The following is an 18,485-nucleotide window of genomic DNA, read 5'->3' on the forward strand; positions in this document are numbered from 1 at the left end:
AACGGAACTGCAACGGAATTGCGTTGCTAGGCAACAGTTTGGGTCCAGCTGATGTTATTCACATCCACTGCAATCGAAAATAAACTGGGACTCATTTAGAATATTTACATTTAAAACTGAAAGGGTCTAAATATTGTATATTTGTGACATCACAAATGGACCGAAATCCTACGGCTTGTTTCAGCGGCACAGTTTCTGAATACAGGCTGTGTGTATTTCTCTGTGGATTGAATGTTTCGATACTTTCACAGTATTTATATAGCACTTAAACCTGCTTTATAATAGAAAAGACATGAATATCGCACTTTTTACAATATGGGACCTTTAAGGTCATGATAATCAGGTAACACTTTTTTTAACCAGCATTCATAAATAAATTGATAGTTAATTAAACTTAGTTAATAGTTATTTTACTGTTAACAAACAATGAAATGAAACTTAATAATGTTATTTTAACAGTTTATTGTTGCACACATTATAACATTTTATATACTATATATATAAGTATTTGTTAATGATTAAGATATTATTTGTAAACCTTAAAGAAATGGTTTGTAAAACATCTATAAACATTTTATTGATAGATATTTCTAACACTTTGTTAATGGTTAATAAATGGTTTGTAAACCGTGTATAAACATTATTTGGATGCTTATAAAGTTGCAACTGATGATTATAATAATTTGTTAAATGGTTAATAAATACTTTCTAAAGAATCTATAAACATTATTTAGATAGATAGTTAATAGTTTGTCAATGGTTAACACATATCAAATGTGTAAAAGTGTTACCAATAATCATTAATTAACAAAATAGTGACAAAATCACTTCAAAGCTATTTTACATGTTGCATTAAATGTGATTTTGCCAAGAAAAAAGAGACAAACTCAACACTGCTCCGGCAACACGGAGCGGCACTCTGAATAAACATTTAGAACTAGAGAGCCTCTCGCGTTGGGCATTTTGAAAACATAAAGAACACAATGAACCTGTTAAAATGCCGGAGATGTACTAGAGATTAGTGCTGACAAAGTTAACCGCGATAATAACACGTTAACGGCACTTGCGATTTTTAGGTTTATAGCAACCGTGTCATAGTAGCTCGTCATGAAGGAGACTAAATAATGCTCTAATCTCACGCTAAATGTTGGTGAGGAAAAGCCCATTTTCAAAGGGGTCCCTTGACCTCTGACCTCCAGATATGTGAATGTAAATGGGTTCTATGGGTACCCACGAGTCTCCCCTTTACAGACATGCCCACTTTATGATAATCACATGCAGTTTGGGGCAAGTCATAGTCAAGTCAGCACACTGACACACTGACAGCTGTTGTTGCCTGTTGGGCTGCAGTTTGACATGTTATGATCTGAGCATATTGTTTTATGTTAAATTCAGTACCTGTGAGGGTTTCTGGACAATATCTGTCATTGTTTTGTGTTGTTAATTGATTTACAATAATAAATATTAATAATAAATACATTGTTTATTGTTTATTTATTTTGTACAATTTTAGACTACACAACATAACAAAAAAAAAATGAATAATATTCAGTGCACCTAGAGGCAAAAAACCCACTGAGCTTATCTGAAGCCTCCACCTAGAGACAAGATTAATATAGAGAAATAATATGACTACATAATAGTGATAACAAACAATTAGATGAAGATATATATAATAACAACAATAACAATAAATATATCAAAAAAGACAAGTGTGTGTGTGTGTGTGTGTGTGTGTGTGTGTGTGTGTGTGTGTGTGTGTGTGTGTGTGTGTGTGTGTGTGTGTGTGTGTGTGTGTGCGTGGAAGTGTATGGTTACTCTTTGTGAGGATGATATTGATTTAAATATCTATAATGATTTCTGGGTAATCGTAACCAAACAACATTGTGAGTGGGAAAAAATAAAAAAGATAAAAACAGATACATTGACAACACGGAGAAAAGCAATTACAAAACAGCAATTAAATGACCCTTTAAGCGACTTTTGAAACATTTGACAGATGAACAGTTTTTTGATAGATGTGAAAGGCTACTCCATAATGTGGTTCCCCTAAATCTTATCACAAATTGACCTCTACTAGTGAGGAATTTAGGAGGATGAAGATCTAGAGATTTACATAGAGCAGCATATTTGCCCACTCCCATGTTGATAAGAGTATTAAATAAATACATTAAATAAATATTGTGCGATTAATTTCTGATTAACCACGATTAATTATGGACAATCTTGCGATTAAATATTTTAATCGATTGACATCCCTATTAGAAATATATATATATATATATACGAGCAGTACTTCAGACAGTCTGGATGTAAATCTTCTGAAGAACTCTGTGGACTTCACCTCAAAAAGTTGTGTTAAACTGAAAGTCTTTTCAAAGTGAAAAACAAGAATAATATATACAGTTAAATCCAAGTTATTATTATTATTATTATTATTATTATTATTACAATCTCAGCGGATATTAACCAGAAAAGTGAATGAACATCTCACAGGTAGTGTCATGTTTTAACCACTAGGTGGCAGTATAATATAGATGTTTACGGTCCTGTGCCTTTTTCCACTGAAATCACATTTGTACTAATTATTGTAAAAGCTAATTAGCATCTATACTATATATGAGTAATAATAACAATAAATAAATAATAATTAGCATATACTGTATACTATATATAAACTTTAGATTTGATTGTATGAGTTTATATTTAGAGCATAAGTACAGGTAATATACTGTATGTTATTACATACAGTCCACTCTGTAATCTTGCATTGTACTGTATACAGCTTATCATCCTTTTAGTGCATGTGTGTTTAATGTATTCTCCTGTGTGCTCATCAAACATCTGCCACAACATCAGCGTCTCTTCTTGATTCATAATGTTGCAGCACCTGTAATCATTACTTGATGTGTAGTTTCTGGACGGCTCTCAGAAGACATGCATCTGGGCTGCATCTCTGTTTCTCTTGTTAAATGGTCGCCCCTGACAACTGCAAAAAATACCATTTCTAAACAGCTCAGGCCTTGACAGAATGGGACAATACCACAAACAGCTCAAACTGCAGTTTCCTGCTGTTATAGCTTGGATTAAGGAGCTGTTCTAATAGTCATGGCGGCCCTGTGTTGAGCATTCTGCTGCCTTCACACTTTGAAAGAAGAGTGAGCCGAGTGGTAACAGACATATATCATTATAGAAATCATTGGATGGAAGTGGAAATAAAATGTAAAAAACACATATTTACAGGTAATTACTAGGACTGTCAATTAATTAAAATATTTAATCACGATTAATCTCATGATTGTCCATAGTTAATTGCGTTTAATCGCAAATTATTTATCTGTTCAAAATGCACCTTAAAGGGAGATTTGTCAAGTATTTAATATTCTTATCAACATGGGAGTGGGCAAATATGCTGCTTTATGCAAATGTATGTATATATTTATTATTGGAAATCAATTAACAACACAAAACAATGACAAATATTGTCCAGAAACCCTCACAGGTACTGCATTTAGCATAAAACAATATGCTCCAATCATAACATGGCAAACTGCAGCCCAACAGGCAACAACAGCTGTCAGTGTGTCAGTGTGCTGACTTGACTATGACTTGCCCCAAACTGCATGTGATTATCATAAAGTGGGCATGTCTGTAAAGGGGAGACTTGTGGGTACCCATAGAACCCATTTACATTCACTGATCTGGAGGTCAGAGGTCAAGGGACCCCTTTGAAAATGGACATGCCAGTTTTTCCTCGCCAAAATTTAGCGCAAGTTTGGAGCGTTATTTATCCTCCTTCACGACAAGCTAGTATGACATGGTTGGTACTGATGGATTCATCAGGTTTTATAGTTTTATATGATACCAGTATCCTCACTCTAGCTTCAGCTCTAGGCGTTAAAACTAATTTGTGTTAACACGTTATTATCGCTTTAACTTTGACAGCCCTAGTGTCAGAGCACTTGATTTAGTAATTGCTGTCAAAAAAAAAATCTTAAATCTTTAGCAACCCTACCTTTAATTAGATGCAGCCTAAATTTATTTTAATGCTTTGCCTTAAAAAAAGAGTTCAGAATCAATAATTTAGCTCCACTGGTAACGAGACATAAAGCATTTCTAACAGGGTCACAATCTGCACACAGTCTGCGACTTTCTTGCAGAATCAGTCATAATTTGTCCTGAATACGCTTCTTGCTGCGTGGTTACATCATACTGAGCCCAGAGGAGTGGAGGAGCTGTGGTTGCCTTACTGGGAGCGCTCCGGTGTGAGCGCTGGGACGCCCTGAGCGCCTCCACGCTCAGCCGGGGCACCGCCGACCTCACCGGCCCAGGACGGATCCCAGCGTTCCACTGGGTCAGGCGCAGCATGCTCTGGGCGGTCTCCCTGGTGACGGGGTGGTCCTGACTGTGAGCCGCCCAAGAGGGTCGAGATTGGGTCTCACGATGATGAGGAAGAGGAAGAGGAGGAGGTGGATGTTGGGTTCTGCAGTTGGAGCTTAGGAACATCTGAAGGAGGAGAAAGACATAAGTTCTCAGAGAACTGGGGTTACCTTAAAGGTGGAGGTTGGCAGGTTGGAGCAAATATGATTTAAAAAAGTTATTTTTATAAAACGGTCACTATATCCTGACACAAGTGCATGAGACAGGTAATCTGAAAAAATATCATGTGCCTCTGTGTCCTAACAATGGCATCTGCAAGATTTCACAGAAAACAACCAATCAGAGCCGAGCTGGAGCCTTGCCGTCTCTGAGCAGCTGTCAATCACTCGCAAACTCTGATCAAACGGTCAAACTAGGCAGCGCTGATCAAATATGAATCAATATTCTGTTACTGTAATGCCTATTTCTCTCCTCACATGTTTTCAGAAACATCTTGCAGTGCACGGTTTAGCTGTAAATTTAGAGAGTGTGCTCCAGCTGGTGGGCGGTGCTTGGTATTTCCTCAACTGATCTCAACATGGCTGCCGGGTCACAAACTCTCTCATAGCTAAACAGTACACTACAAGATGATTCTGAGAACATTTGAGGCGAGAAATAGGCATTACAATAACAGAATATTGACTCATGTTTGAGATTGACAGCCAATAGGAACGCTCTCTCTCTGAAATGACCTGTGATTGGTCAAAGTCTCCCGTCACAGGCTAGATTTTGAAAACAGAGCCATGAGGAGGAGCAGAAGTCTAGCTTTCTCTCAGAACACTTGAATTACAATATGCTGAAAGGTTATTATGGAATTCTTGCCCAATGATGCCAAAAATATACTGCCTACTGCAGGTTTAATAACCAAAGTGTATTATGTTATATTCCCCATTGGTTCCTGTATCCAGGCAAAATTAATTATGTATGATGATTTCACCAAAGCCTGAATATTAAATGACACAGTGTCCTCTATCTAACCCTCCCTCAAACACCATCATCAGCATAATGTACCCCCCACCCCCCACCCCCACCCCCATCCCTCCCCCCCATCACCTCCCTCTCTGAGCAGCTCATCATTAACACGCTTTTTCGGTGTAAACGCTGCTCCATAATGTATGATGCCTGCTGGTTGGGCCGTCTCCAGAGAATCCTCCCCGTTTATCGCCCCCCCTTTGATTCAGACAATGAGGTCACAGACACAGTGGGGTTATAGCGGCGGTGATGAATGGAGTGTGGTTTACCAGCGATTTGGCTTTGCGTAGTTTGTAATGCGCCTCAGACAGTGTTTTCTGGCTGCCGCCGCCTGGCTTCCATGTGTCGCCGCGGCAGGTGGAGGCTCTGCTTTTCACCTGCCTGCAGAGAGACATCGTTCAGTCAATCTGCAGTGCTTTGCAAAAGAATTCAGACATTTCCATCAGTTATATTATGTGTACACGAGGAGGGTCAAAGAGCAAAATGTGGCCGATGCACTGCAAAAATATCCAAGTATCGATACATATCCATACTGAATATTTGAGACGGTTTCAATACTTCTTTTCCGTGGTATCGATACACGAGTACCAGCTGCTCTTTCTGCTCTCTCTTCTGTCCAATAGCAAGTCGATACACATACTGTTATTTATCTTTAAAATAAAAATCTAAAATGTTATGCTCTCAATGTTGTGTCAATTTTTCCCTTTGGTATTGAATATCTATATTTTTCAAGGTATTGTATCAAAGTTAGAGATTCCAGTATCGTGACAACACTATTTGTTGTACTATCAAAGTTCCTGTAAATATCCACCAATTTCACCAACCTTTTTGATCCCTTTTTGATCCCTTTTTCTGTTTTTGGAATACATGACACAAATAACACCAAAACGATGTGTCCACTAAGGATGGGAATCACCAGAGGCCCCACGATGCGATATTATCACGATACTTCACAAAATCACGATACCATCTCATTGTGATTTAAACACCTTGCGATACGTTGAGTATTGCGAAGATATATCACCATTTATTGCCTTTTTTCAACTGCAAATTATGCAGCTTGTAAACATATGTTCTATCTAATAAGATACAGTTTTCACTCTGCTCATCTCAGAGTTTTCATTCACATATCTTGAGGTCAAAGGTCAAGGGACCCCTTTGAAAATGGTCATGCCAGTTTTTTCTCGCTAAAATTTAACGTAACTTTGTAGCATTATTCAGCGCTCATCTCAACAAGCTAACATGACATGGATGGTACCAATCGATTTTCTAGTTTCATATGATACCATGATATCTTCACTCTAGCTTTAAAACTGAGCCCGCTACAACCTCTGAAAGACAGAATAGCAACCGTTGATTGTTAAAGGGACTATTTGTAAGAATCAGAAATGTCTTGTTAACAGCTACACCTGTGTCCGTTAAGTCAACTAAAGTCAGCGTCCTGTTGTTCGCGCCTGTGCTCGCTCTACATAGACATGAAGGAGCATCGCTCAAAACAGTGAGGAGACACACGTCAGCTAAAAGCACAACATCACTCTATATTTCAGCTGCTTGGCAGTAATGTTAGCTGACCAGACGAAGATCTCTCCATGAATCAATGCTGATCCTAGTGTTGGCTTTTCCTGCTTCAGCCTCCCGACCGCGGCCGGAGGGAACAGGGGAGACACCAGAGTTTTGGTCGGAGACGATAACGTTTCTCTCTGCTGAGACACAGACACAGGAAACCTCTGTTGGTCTGGAGGAGCTGCAGCAGTTATTTCTGCACAAACGTCCACTGAACATTCACTAGATATTCTCAGAGCTAAACTAACTCTTCTGCAGTGTGGAGTGTGCGCGCATGCACGTGAGAGTGGAGCGAAAGAGTGTGAACAAGTGCGGTGTGTGAGTGAAGACAGGCAGAGGAGCAGAGTACAGCAGAGACTCCGGTCCTGGAGACCAAAGCTACGGTCTCCCCCGCGTCCTCCGACCGCGGCCAATACTGTTTAACAGACGGGCTTCACTAGATACAACCAAGAGGTTTTGGTGTTTCGTGTAGTTTGTGTTGGAGTCTGAGTCTGAACAGCGTAGCCACACGCGAGCGCGCATGAGACACCGACCCACAATGATTTATACGTGTAAGAAGTAACCTCTAAGAGGTTAATAGTTTATATAATAAAAGGTTGATACTTGACGTTCATGTATCGATACAATATTGCCACGCAAAATATCAAAATACTATGCTGTATCGTTTTTTTTCCCACCCTAGTGTCCACATTTCTTACATATTAGATGTAGGCTGTAGACTGAACTGTGCCTCTGAATAACTAAACTTGGGTTGGGATATATAGTGTAATACACAAGGTCACAAACTGACCAATCTCTCTTGTTTTCTGGAGAAGAAATGGACTGCCAAACTCTACAGAAACTTCTCTCTGGTTAAAGGAAGCATTTATAATATTCAATTCTCTGAGTGCTAGTGTAATGTCCATAAATTAATAATCTACTTAAAGAGGACATATCATGCTCATTTTCAGGTTCATACTGGTATTATGGGTTTTTACTAGAACATTTTTTGCTATCAAGTTTTAAAAAGTTTTAGTTTAATTTGACCAATTCAAATGGCCTGTTTGAAAACTGCAGTCTTACGCTGTGAGAGCTTGCTCAGTGGGGTCCAGGTTGTCCAAGTAGTTGAAGCGTAGTGTGTCTTTAGGCTGTCTGTCAGAGTCTCTCCATGGTGGTGGTGCAGCCGGCTTACTCTCTTTTCTGAACCCCGTCCTGGAAATGTTTCCTGGTGGCTGGCTGGTGAAGGCTGAACGTTCCTCGCTGATGAAGGCCAGTTCTGACGGATCTTCATGTTTATTGCTGATGGCTGATACGTGTGTAACCACAAACTGCTGCTGGGATGAGACGGCCTGGAGATGGACAATAGACTTTTTATAAACGTTACAACACTGCATTTTTATGTAAACTGGGAAAGATAAGTTTGGAAACTTGTGTTTGGTGGATTATTTCTCTGTTGTTTCAATGCTAATGGTCATTGTATTTTACATCGTTGGAAAGCCTGTTTATTTACCTTCACAATGATGTCCAACTTGTAAGGATCATGCATTTGTGGGATGAGCAGCACAGCTGATTATGTGGGTAGCGCCCAAGAAAAATGTTCCAAAATGCTCTGCCAATGGTAAACAGTGTAATCTCATAAGGCTACCAGGAAGCCTGCGATGACTGCCCTTCACCGTCAGGCCTGTTTGCGCTGGTGTCGACAATACAGACAATGGAACCTGAACATGTGGGGGAATGTCATGTTCAGTGATGAGTCCAGGTTCTGTCTGCCAAAGTTGGACGGCAGGGTCAAAGTATGGAGACGACGTGGAGAACGCTATGCTGATTGTTGCACCGATGGAGTAACAGCTTTTGGTGGGGGCAGTGTCATGGGGTGGGGGGAGGGGGGGGAATCTCCCTCACTGGCAAAACAAGGCTTGTCATCATTGAAGGCCATCTCAATGCAGGGAGATATCAGGATGAGATTCTGCAGCCAGTGGCAATCCCATATCTCCACAATCTGGGACCTAACTTCATCCTCCAAGAAACAACGCTCACCCCCACAGAGCCAGGGTTATCACAGACTACCTCCACAATGTGGGAGTAGAGAGAATGGAACGGCCTGCCAAGAGTCCAGACCTCAACCCAATTCAACACTTGTGGGATCAGCTTGTACGTGTTAGAGTGACCAACACAACCATGCTGGCTGACCTGCAACGAATCCTGGTTGAGGAATGGAACGCCATCCCACAGCAACGTGTGACCAGGTTGGTGACCAGCATGAGGAGGAGGTGCCAGGCTGTTGTGGCTGCGTATGGATCTTCCACCGCTACTGAGGCTCCTGACGGTGTATTAAATGAATAAAGTGTAAAATTGCCAATATGTCTTGTTTGTTGCTTGTTACTGATAGAGAGTTCAATCATCTAATCCACCAAACAACTCAAAACAAGAGTCAACACCAACAGGAGAATACCCTGTTTACCACTGGCAGAGCATTTGGAACATTTTTCTTGGGCACTACCCACATAATCAGCTGTGCTGCTCATCCCATAAATGCAAGATCCTTACAAGTTGGACATCATTGTGAAGGTAAATAAACAGGCTTTCCAACCATGTAAAATACAATGACCATTAGCATTGGAACAACAGAGAAATAATCCACCAAACACAAGTTTCAGAACTTTTTTTCCCAGTTTAGTTACCCTGTAACATCAGTTTGTTAGTGCAGGATGTTTGACAACTGTATCCTGTTTGACCATTGAGCTAACTCTGGATGTGATCTCCCGAACCTGCAGCGAGGTGAGTCGCAGCGAGGTGAGTCGCAGCGAGGTGAGTCGCAGCTCCAGCACAGTCTGGATGTAGTGTCTCTTCCAGACGCCCTGCTCCAGTGGGCTGGGGGAGAAGTTGATGCACCAGCCCAGCCTCACACACTTTGGCATCCACAGCTGGTCCAGTTCCACTATGCTCCTCCAGTGCCAGCTCACCTGCCGGCAGAAGATCAAAACGTCCAGAGTGATTTACGAGCCACAATTCTCAGCTGGCTTAGTAATAATTGAGTAATACATGTTAAACCTGCAGTAGACAGTATATTTTTGGCATCATTGGGCAAAACTCCCATAGTAACCTTTCAGCATATTGTAATTCAAGTGTTCTGAGAGATAACTAGACTTCTGCTCCTCCTCATGGCTCTGTTTTCAGGCTTTAGAACATCTACTGACGGGAGACTTTGGCCAATCACAGGTCATTTCAGAGAGAGAGCGTTCCTATTGGCTGTTCATTCGACGGAGGCAGCTGTCAATCACTCGCTAACTCCGATCAAATGGTCAAACTAGGCAGCGCTGAACAAATATGAATCAATATTGTGTTACTGTAATGCCTATTTCCCCTGTAAAATGTTTTCAGAATCATCTTGTAGTGTACTGTTCAGCTGTAAAATGAGAAAGTTTGCTCCGGCTGGTGGGCGGTGCTTGGTATTTCCTCAACTGATCTCAACATGGCGGCCGGGTCACAAACTTTCTCATTTTACAGCTAAACAGTACACTGAATCTTGATTCTTACTTGTTCAGCGCTGCCTAGTTTGACCATTTGATCAGAGTTTGCGAGTGATTGACAGCTGCCTCCATCGAATGAACAACCAATAGGAACGCTCTCTCTCTGAAATGACCTGTGATTGGCCAAAGTCTCCCGGCCCGGGCTAAATGTTCTAAAGCCTGAAAACAGAGCCATGAGGAGGAGCAGAAGTCTAGTTTTCTCTGAGAGCACTTGAATTACAATATGCTGAAAGGTTATTATGGAATTTTTGCCCAATGACACCAAAGAGACAGCAAGGCTCCAGCCCGTCTCTGATTGGTTGTTTTCCTCCGGTCCGTGAAATGTTGCAGCTGCCATTAGGAGCACTGGAGGACACAGAGGGACTTGATTTTTTACAGATTACCTGTCTCATGCACTACTGTCAGGATGTAGTGACTGTTTAATAAAAATAACTTTTTTTAATCATATTTGCTCCAATGTTACCTACTGCTGCTTTAACATCCCTACATATGGTCCAGTGTGTGTACCTGGGCGCACCGACAGAGGCTGCGTGGGTCCAGGAAGGAGAAGAGGTAGAGGCAGAGGGCTCTGGGCAGCAGGCAGGTGAAGTCTGCAGCCTGCAGGGGGAGTCGTCTGCTCACACTGAGGCTCAGGAAGGTCAGCTGCTCCACAGAACAGTTCAGCACAAAGTCCTGCAGCACCGCCTTCCTCTGGCTGTCGGACCACCTGTCAAACTGACAAAGACGTGAAAGAACGGAACAGAATTCCTCCACATGGGACGGTTTCAGCTGAATGGAGCTGGATAGGAAATGGACTCCACAGAGCACAAAGTGCAGTTTCTAAACCAGAGATTTATTTGTGCCAGACGGAGCTCACACTGAGCTCACTGCACAGTCAAGAACCATCAGTGCATTTAGTGCATCTCTCTGTTCATCATCATCATTTCAACGTACCCACTTTGCCAGAAGGTTTCGCCTCTCTTCAAACACCTGAGGAAGAAGAGAAGAGTGAAAGATGTTAGTAATCACATCAAACTGCATTGTCAGGAATAGCAATGACTAATCGTGTGTATCAAGGGAGATATTTTAAAGAGGACCTATCGTGCCTTCTCCCTTTCCTTTAGTGGGTTATATCGTTTTTGGTGCATGTAAAAGGTCTGCAAAGTTACAAAGCCTGAAGTCCACCCTAAAGGGAGTTCTTTTCCCCTACAGAAACACTGCTCCTGAACTGCCTGAAACGCCTAGCTTGAAGTCTCGCCTTTTCTTCCGTAACGTGGTGATGTCACCAAGTAACACATCTGCATAATACCTGCCTAGCCGCTAGTTTGGCACACCTTCAAACAAAGCTAGTTAGAGCGGAGCTGGAGCGGAGTCCGAAGAGTTTGGTTCGGTTGACCAATCACAACAGAGGAGGAGCTCAAACAGCAGGAGCTCAAACAGAGCGTTTCAGACAGAGGGTGAAAAGAGGAGTTGCAGCACAGCCGGTATGTGGAAGGTGATGTGTTTTTTGAACATTAAAGCTTGTTAACATGTTCTAGAAGAAACCCAAAATACAAGTATGAACCTGAAAATAAGCATAAATGATAAACAAAGATAACTAAATGACTCAGAGTCCTGTGTCATCAAATATGGACCAAATCTCTGGGTTCTGCTTATGATTTACAGCTGTTTAAGACCCAACTTTATAAAAGCAGCAGGACCTCCCTGTTGATGGTTGTGTCTAGGCCTACGTGTTTATTCGCTGAACAGTTTCAAACTTACTGACTTTTTTCTACTAGAATTGAAACTGTGATGATTTCTTAAAGTGTAACTGGGCTTGGTCTGCATTACTTTAACATTTAGCATTCAGACTTACCCCCCCACTTTATGGCCCTATCCCACTTTCTTTTTAAGGTTGTGAATCACTGTATCTCCGCCCGTATAATGCAACACGGTAAATCATGAATTTCCGTCTACCCCGTGCATGTCCAGACTGGAGGGTGTCAGAAGTGTTTTTACTCTCTCATTTTAATCTGTCCAGCAGCTGTCTGCGCGGCTCCGTCTCAACTGTGTCTCACGTAAACGCAACCTGAACTGAAGCTTTTATTTACACTTCAAGTCTATTTTTTTTTCAACAAGACGTAATGCAAAGTTGATGCCCAATATGGGGCGGCAGTAGCTCAGTCCATAGGGACTTGGCTTGGTAACCGGTTCAAGTCCCTGCATGGACCAAGTACTGAGTGTGAAACGGTCGCTGGAGAGATGCTAGTTTGCCTTTTGGGCACTGCCGAGGTGCCCTTGAGCAAGGCACCAAACCCCCAATTGCTCGGGGCACCTGTCAAGGGCAATCCCCTCGCTCTGACATCGCTCCATTAATGCATGTAGGTCCTGTTTGTACATGTGTGTGTATTTCGGGCTCGTGTGTACCATGTACTGTGTAAATAAAACAGAGTGAAAAAAAATTGAATTTCCCCTCTGGGATTAATAAAGTGCCTTTCTTCTTTTTCTTGTTCTTCTTCTTCTTCTTCAATAAAAAAGCCCTGAATAATATATTTATCCACATTTTGCAGCTGGTGGAGCAGAGTGTGCTGTGGATCTTTATCTAATCATAATCAACCATTGTGTAGCCGAATTCAACTGAGATCACAGTGATCTGACATCCAGCCCGCTACAGTTTCATCATGAACCCAAAATATTTGTACACTTCTCAGCTGGTGGGCTGGCCCTCACCGGGCGCATTGTCCGAGGTCTGCTTGGAAAGGCCCGACCGTGAGTTTTACAGCACCCCTCGTACGGACCTAGCCGCTGCCCGGGGGCCGTTGAGTTCTCTCTGCGCAGTACCCCCTCTCTCCCTGTGGGGAGGGACGGGATTCCCGCCGCAACTCTCAACCGGGGCGGACTGTCCTCAGTGCGAGGGGTCTGTGGCGGTGTCGGCACCCTGTCTCCTTTACCATGCTTAACTGCTGTGGGACTTTTTGCCATCAACATTCATAACCAGACAACCTTTATGATTACATGTTTACTAGAGCACCAAGTTCTTCAGAGATCTAGCATCGTCATTTTGCTCTCAAGGAGCTCCAGATTGATGCATTTAATTTGTTTAATATGTTCAAAATTTTCTTCCCGGGGGAGCACCACACCACACTTCAAAACTCATTCCAGCACTGCTGCCTCTCACCACAGTTCGAGCGTCGAGAGATGCTTTATAGGACTTTTTAAAGGTTTTATAGGAGGCGGCAGGGAGTAGTGGAGCGTATAACATCCATTTTTCAATCAAATCGTGCAAATAGCGATACAAGCACCAAATTTGGCATGATGATTCCTGAGGGGTAACTAAGCAAATATAAACGATCGGCCACTTGAAAATCCAAGATGGCCGCCAAATTGTCCTGCCGTTAATGGTTTCTCTCATAGAAATTCATCTAATTGGTCGATTTGAGTGATCTTGGTGTCAAATTATATATTTTCTAGCATGCTGGATCTGATGTTGATAGTTTTAATAATTTTGAACTGCAATATGGCGGTCATTTTTCAAGATGGCTGTCAAATTTACTCGTGGAGAATGTTTTTCTTAAATAAATGCATGTACTTGGTCAACTTGAATGATTGTGATGTAGAATTATATGTTTTCTGGTATGCTATCTAATTATTACAGCTTTAACATCCTCCAATATGTTTTTTTCTTACTTTTTGGCTGTCCGGTGAGTCTTTGCTTTGTGGTGTTTGCATGGCTCAATTGGCTTGTAGGCCTACTGTTGTAGATATCAATAGCTGCTGTTGTCATAGGTGTAGGGGCTTAGTGGTAGAGGTACTACCTTTGTTTCAGAAGTCAGCCACATCCTCCAGGATGGACTACTGGCACTGGTTCTCACTACTTGCCCAACTCTCACCTATGGCTCCAAGAAGTTGCTAGTGCACGGCAACAGCTGTGTTGGCTCACGGGCTGAACTAGGTGAGGGTAGCACACAGAGAGTCTCTGTGTGATGGAGTATGTCTAGCTCCAAATTTCAAAGTGCATAGAGTCAATGAACCAGCCATCTTTGGAGGATGTTAAAGCTGTAATAATTAGATAGCATACCAGAAAACATATAATTCTACATTACAATCATTAAAATTGACCAAGTACATGCATTTATTTAAGAAAAACATTCTCCGCGAGTAAATTTGACAGCCATCTTGAAAAATGGCCACCATTTTGAAGTTAAAAATTATTAAAACTATCAAAATTAGATCCAGCATGCTAGAAAACACATCATTTGACACCAAGATCACTCAAATCGACCAAGTAGATGAATTTCTATGAGAGAAACCAGTAACGGCAGGTCAATTTGGCGGCCATCTTGAAACATGGCCGCCATCTTGGATTTTCAAGTGGCCGATCATTTATATTTGCCAAGTGTCCCCTCGGGAATCATCATTCCAAATTTGGTGCTTGTATCACTATTTGCATGATTTTTCCACCATCCGCTCCACTAGAGGGGGTTTGGTTGGTGACGAAAGCTACCTCCAGATCAGCTAATAGCAAATTCAATAACAATAGCTGGGTTTCAACCAGTAGAGGACAGTCGCAATGCATATTTACTGTAAAGTACAGCAAAATGCATGCTTACACATTGATGCATCAGAATAATGTCATATATAATAATATAACAGTCATGGGCCATTTTACTGCAGAATGGGTACTTTTACTTTGATAATTTACACATTTAGTTGATAAAAGTTCTGTACCTTTACATACAGTTTTGATTGATTAACATTATTCGGAAAAAAAAGTTTGGAAATTTGTGTTTGGTTGATTATTTCTCTGTTGTTACAATGCTAATGGTCATTGTATTTTACATCGTTGGAAAGCCTGTTTATTTACCTTCACAATGATGTCCAACTTGTAAGGATCATGCATTTGTGGGATAAGCAGCACAGCTGATTATGTGGGTAGCGCCTAAGTGAAATATGCCAAAACTCTCTGCCAATGCTAAACAATGCTGTTGGTATAGACTCTTGTTTTGAGCTCCAGGTGCTACCAATCAGGTGCCTGATGTGCATGGGGCCTGCTGGGTGCTGCGCCCTACTAAAGTGATCATTTGGTGTCTGCTCCAAGCATCGGCATGCCACGTTCAATCGGGATAAGGCCGATAGGGCAAGTTGAAGCTGGTGTTCCGCAAAACCAAGTTGCATCCTGGTTGAGGAATGGAACGCCATCCCAGAGCAACGTGTGACCAGGTTGGTGACCAGCATGAGGAGGAGGTGCCAGGCTGTTGTGGCTGCGTATGGATCTTCCACCGCTACTGAGGCTCCTGACGGTGTATTAAGTGAATAAAGTGTAAAATAGCCAATATGTCTTGTTTGTTTCTTGTTACTGATAGAGAGTTCAATCATCCAATCCACCAAACAACTCAAAACAAGAGTCAATACCAACAGGGCGACTTGGGCGCTACCCACATAATCAGCTGTGCTGCTCAGCCCACAAATGCATGATCCTTACAAGTTGGACATCATTGTGAAGGTAAATAAACAGGCTTTCCAACCATGTAAAATACAATGACCATTAGCATTGGAACAACAGAGAAATAATCCACCAAACACAAGTTTCAGAACTTTTTTTTCCGAGTTTAAATAAAGGATCAGAGTACTTTTTCAACCACTCACAAAATAAAAACGGACTGTTAATAACTTGTTTTTGTCTGTTTCATAGTGGATGAGTTGATCTGACCTTGCTGTTGGACGGTGGGTGGTTCAGAGGAGTCCAGGCGCTAAGTTTGGTCTGCATCTTAGCACAGCTTGCAGATGACCTTGGTGGCAAGGTAAGTGGCATCTTTGAGTAACAGCTGGGAGGTGATGTATTGAAAACAAAAACTTTATTAACATGTTTGTTACTATTTTTTTCACATTTTTTGTGCATATGTACAGCATGCACCATCTGAATAGGTTTATGTTTAGCCTCTTAATGTACCAGCTTTTATCTTACTTAAAATGGATGAAGTCTTATAAATAATGTCAAATCATAATCTTAGCACTGTGTCAGACATTTCATTCTCTAAATTCTCCATTTGTGTTGTTTTGTTACTGTCCACCATTGCCTGATAAACAAATAATGTCCATCTTTCATTCTGTATCTTGTGAAAACAAGAGTTAGGAAAAACATATAATTGCTCCAAAGTCAAAATGACAAAAATCCAACCTGGAACACACTTAAACCCCGCAGTGTTCTAAGAGAAGTGTACAACACACTCCTCTGGTATTTTACTCACCATCAGAAGGAGATAAATCCTAAACACACTCTCTCTCTATGTGCATACTTCTGACGACCTTTGTGTCCGTATACCAACTCTTCTTCTTCTCTTCCCACTTCCCTGTGCACAGTTTACTTGTTTCCATAGTAACAGTGAGTGCACTCTCCTTACATGGACTGGCTGTCACAGCCTGTCACACACAGTGGTGGGTGCTGCAAAGCAAACCACAGTGGAGTGTGTGGAGTGTGCAGGCAACACTGGCTCTAATGATGACAAATAGTAGTAGTGCAGAAGGCCTGACTCTGCAACTACTATGGAGACCATCTGCCTCTAATACACTGATGCTGCAAAAAAAATACATTTCACAGCTTGTATACTTCACAATATGGTTTGACGACCTACTCCAAACTTTCAGCACTGTCCATTCATGTGCTCTGTACACGTAGGCTGGATTAGACGTGCATTTTGACACTGGAAATACCTACATTTCTAATGCACTGTTGATTACTTGTATAAACACTATGCTAAACTGCCTGGACATTTGAAATGAATGTCATCTCCTTTCACCAGGGCCGGCTCTAGCCCTTTTGGTGCCCCAGGGTTAGGGTTATGGTTGAACCCCCAAGAATCCTAACCCTAGCCCCGTAAACTGCAACACACAGCAGACATCATAATGGTGTTAAGATAAAAATTCAGATTTTTATTTTCATAAATAACTGTATTTATTATAATATAAATAAACACTTGGTCCCTGATATTGCTGGCTTTAAAGTGTTAAGTAAGTTTCACTACAACGAGAGTTACAGGGGTGAAAAGCATATTTTCTTTTCTTTATTTTTTACATTTGTTTCCACAATGTCAAAAATGAGGTAGGGTGCCCACCGCCATTTTTTTTAATTATTATTATTTTAAAGAGGGCGACCAGCACCCCCCAAAATGTGGTACCCTAGGCGACCGCCTGTATGGCCTATATGCCTTAAAGCAGGGGTGCCCAATACGTCGATCGCGATCTACCGGTCGATCGCAAAGGTAGTGTGGGTAGATCGCATGGCATTAAAAAAAAAAAAAAAAAAAAAAATTGTTTTTTTTTTTTTTTTAAATAGAAGTCAGCCAACAAATTGCAACACTGTTTCACCTGAACTCATCTGGAGTGGAGGATGAGATTTTGACACTACAAGCTGACATTCAGCTTAAGTCCAGGGCTCATGGACAGTTCTGGAACTTACTACATGAGGAAATGTGCTACCTCCTTGACTGCATTATTCGGCTCCACTTATTTATGCGAGTCAGCCTTTTCCCACATGAAGATTATTAAGTCCAAATACCGTTCCACCTTGACTGATGATCATTTGGAAGTGTGCTTGAGGCTGGCTATCAGCAGCTACTGTCCGGACTATGCATCCCTGGCTGATTCCATTCAGTGCAAGTCATCAGAGTAAGGTAATGACAAAAAATGTACAGAGTTATATTGTACAATATGGGTTCATGCAGTTATGCAAGGTACACCAACATATATTGTACATATAAAGAATACTCAATATATTTATAAATAAATATATGTTTTGCATTTTTATAGTAGGTAGATCATTTTGACTTGGTCATTTTATAAGTAGCTCGCATGCTGAAAAAGTGTGTGCACCCCTGCCTTAAAGGGACTGTTTGTAAGAATCAGAAATGTCTTGTTAACAGCAACACCTGTGGCCGTTAAGTCAACGAAAGTCAGCGTCCTGTTGCTCGCGCTTGTGCTCGCTCTACATAGACATGAAGGAGCATCGCTTAACACAGTGAGGAGACACACGTCAGCTAAAAGCACAATATCACTCTATATTTCAGC

General features: G+C 41.5%; 1 protein-coding gene across 1 annotated transcript; it reads right to left on the minus strand.

Moving 5' to 3' along the window:
* Positions 1 to 1,778: 1,778 nt before the first annotated feature.
* On the minus strand, positions 1,779 to 16,793 carry fbxo16 (F-box protein 16). Its single transcript, XM_074615492.1, has 8 exons — positions 16,670 to 16,793; positions 16,132 to 16,246; positions 11,397 to 11,432; positions 10,971 to 11,177; positions 9,739 to 9,896; positions 8,017 to 8,289; positions 5,661 to 5,772; positions 1,779 to 4,506 (listed from the first exon to the last, which is right to left on the minus strand). The coding sequence occupies exons 2-8, from the start codon at positions 16,231 to 16,233 to the stop codon at positions 4,126 to 4,128; spliced, it is 1,269 nt and encodes a 422-aa protein (XP_074471593.1). The 5' UTR covers positions 16,234 to 16,246; positions 16,670 to 16,793; the 3' UTR covers positions 1,779 to 4,125.
* Positions 16,794 to 18,485: the final 1,692 nt, after the last annotated feature.

This window comes from Sebastes fasciatus, chromosome 18 (assembly GCF_043250625.1).
Source record: "Sebastes fasciatus isolate fSebFas1 chromosome 18, fSebFas1.pri, whole genome shotgun sequence".
Classification (NCBI taxonomy): domain Eukaryota; kingdom Metazoa; phylum Chordata; class Actinopteri; order Perciformes; family Sebastidae; genus Sebastes; species Sebastes fasciatus.

Bases quoted from the DNA above. Each gene is read 5' to 3' on its own strand.
- fbxo16 (XM_074615492.1), bottom strand. From the start codon at position 16,233: ATGCCACTTACCTTGCCACCAAGGTCATCTGCAAGCTGTGCTAAGATG. The intron at 11,433-16,131 runs GTCAGATCAACT...CTTCTTCCTCAG, and splicing joins ACCCACCGTCCAACAGCAAG to GTGTTTGAAGAGAGGCGAAA. The intron at 4,507-5,660 runs GTAAACCACACT...CTCCTCCTTCAG, and splicing joins TACGCAAAGCCAAATCGCTG to ATGTTCCTAAGCTCCAACTG.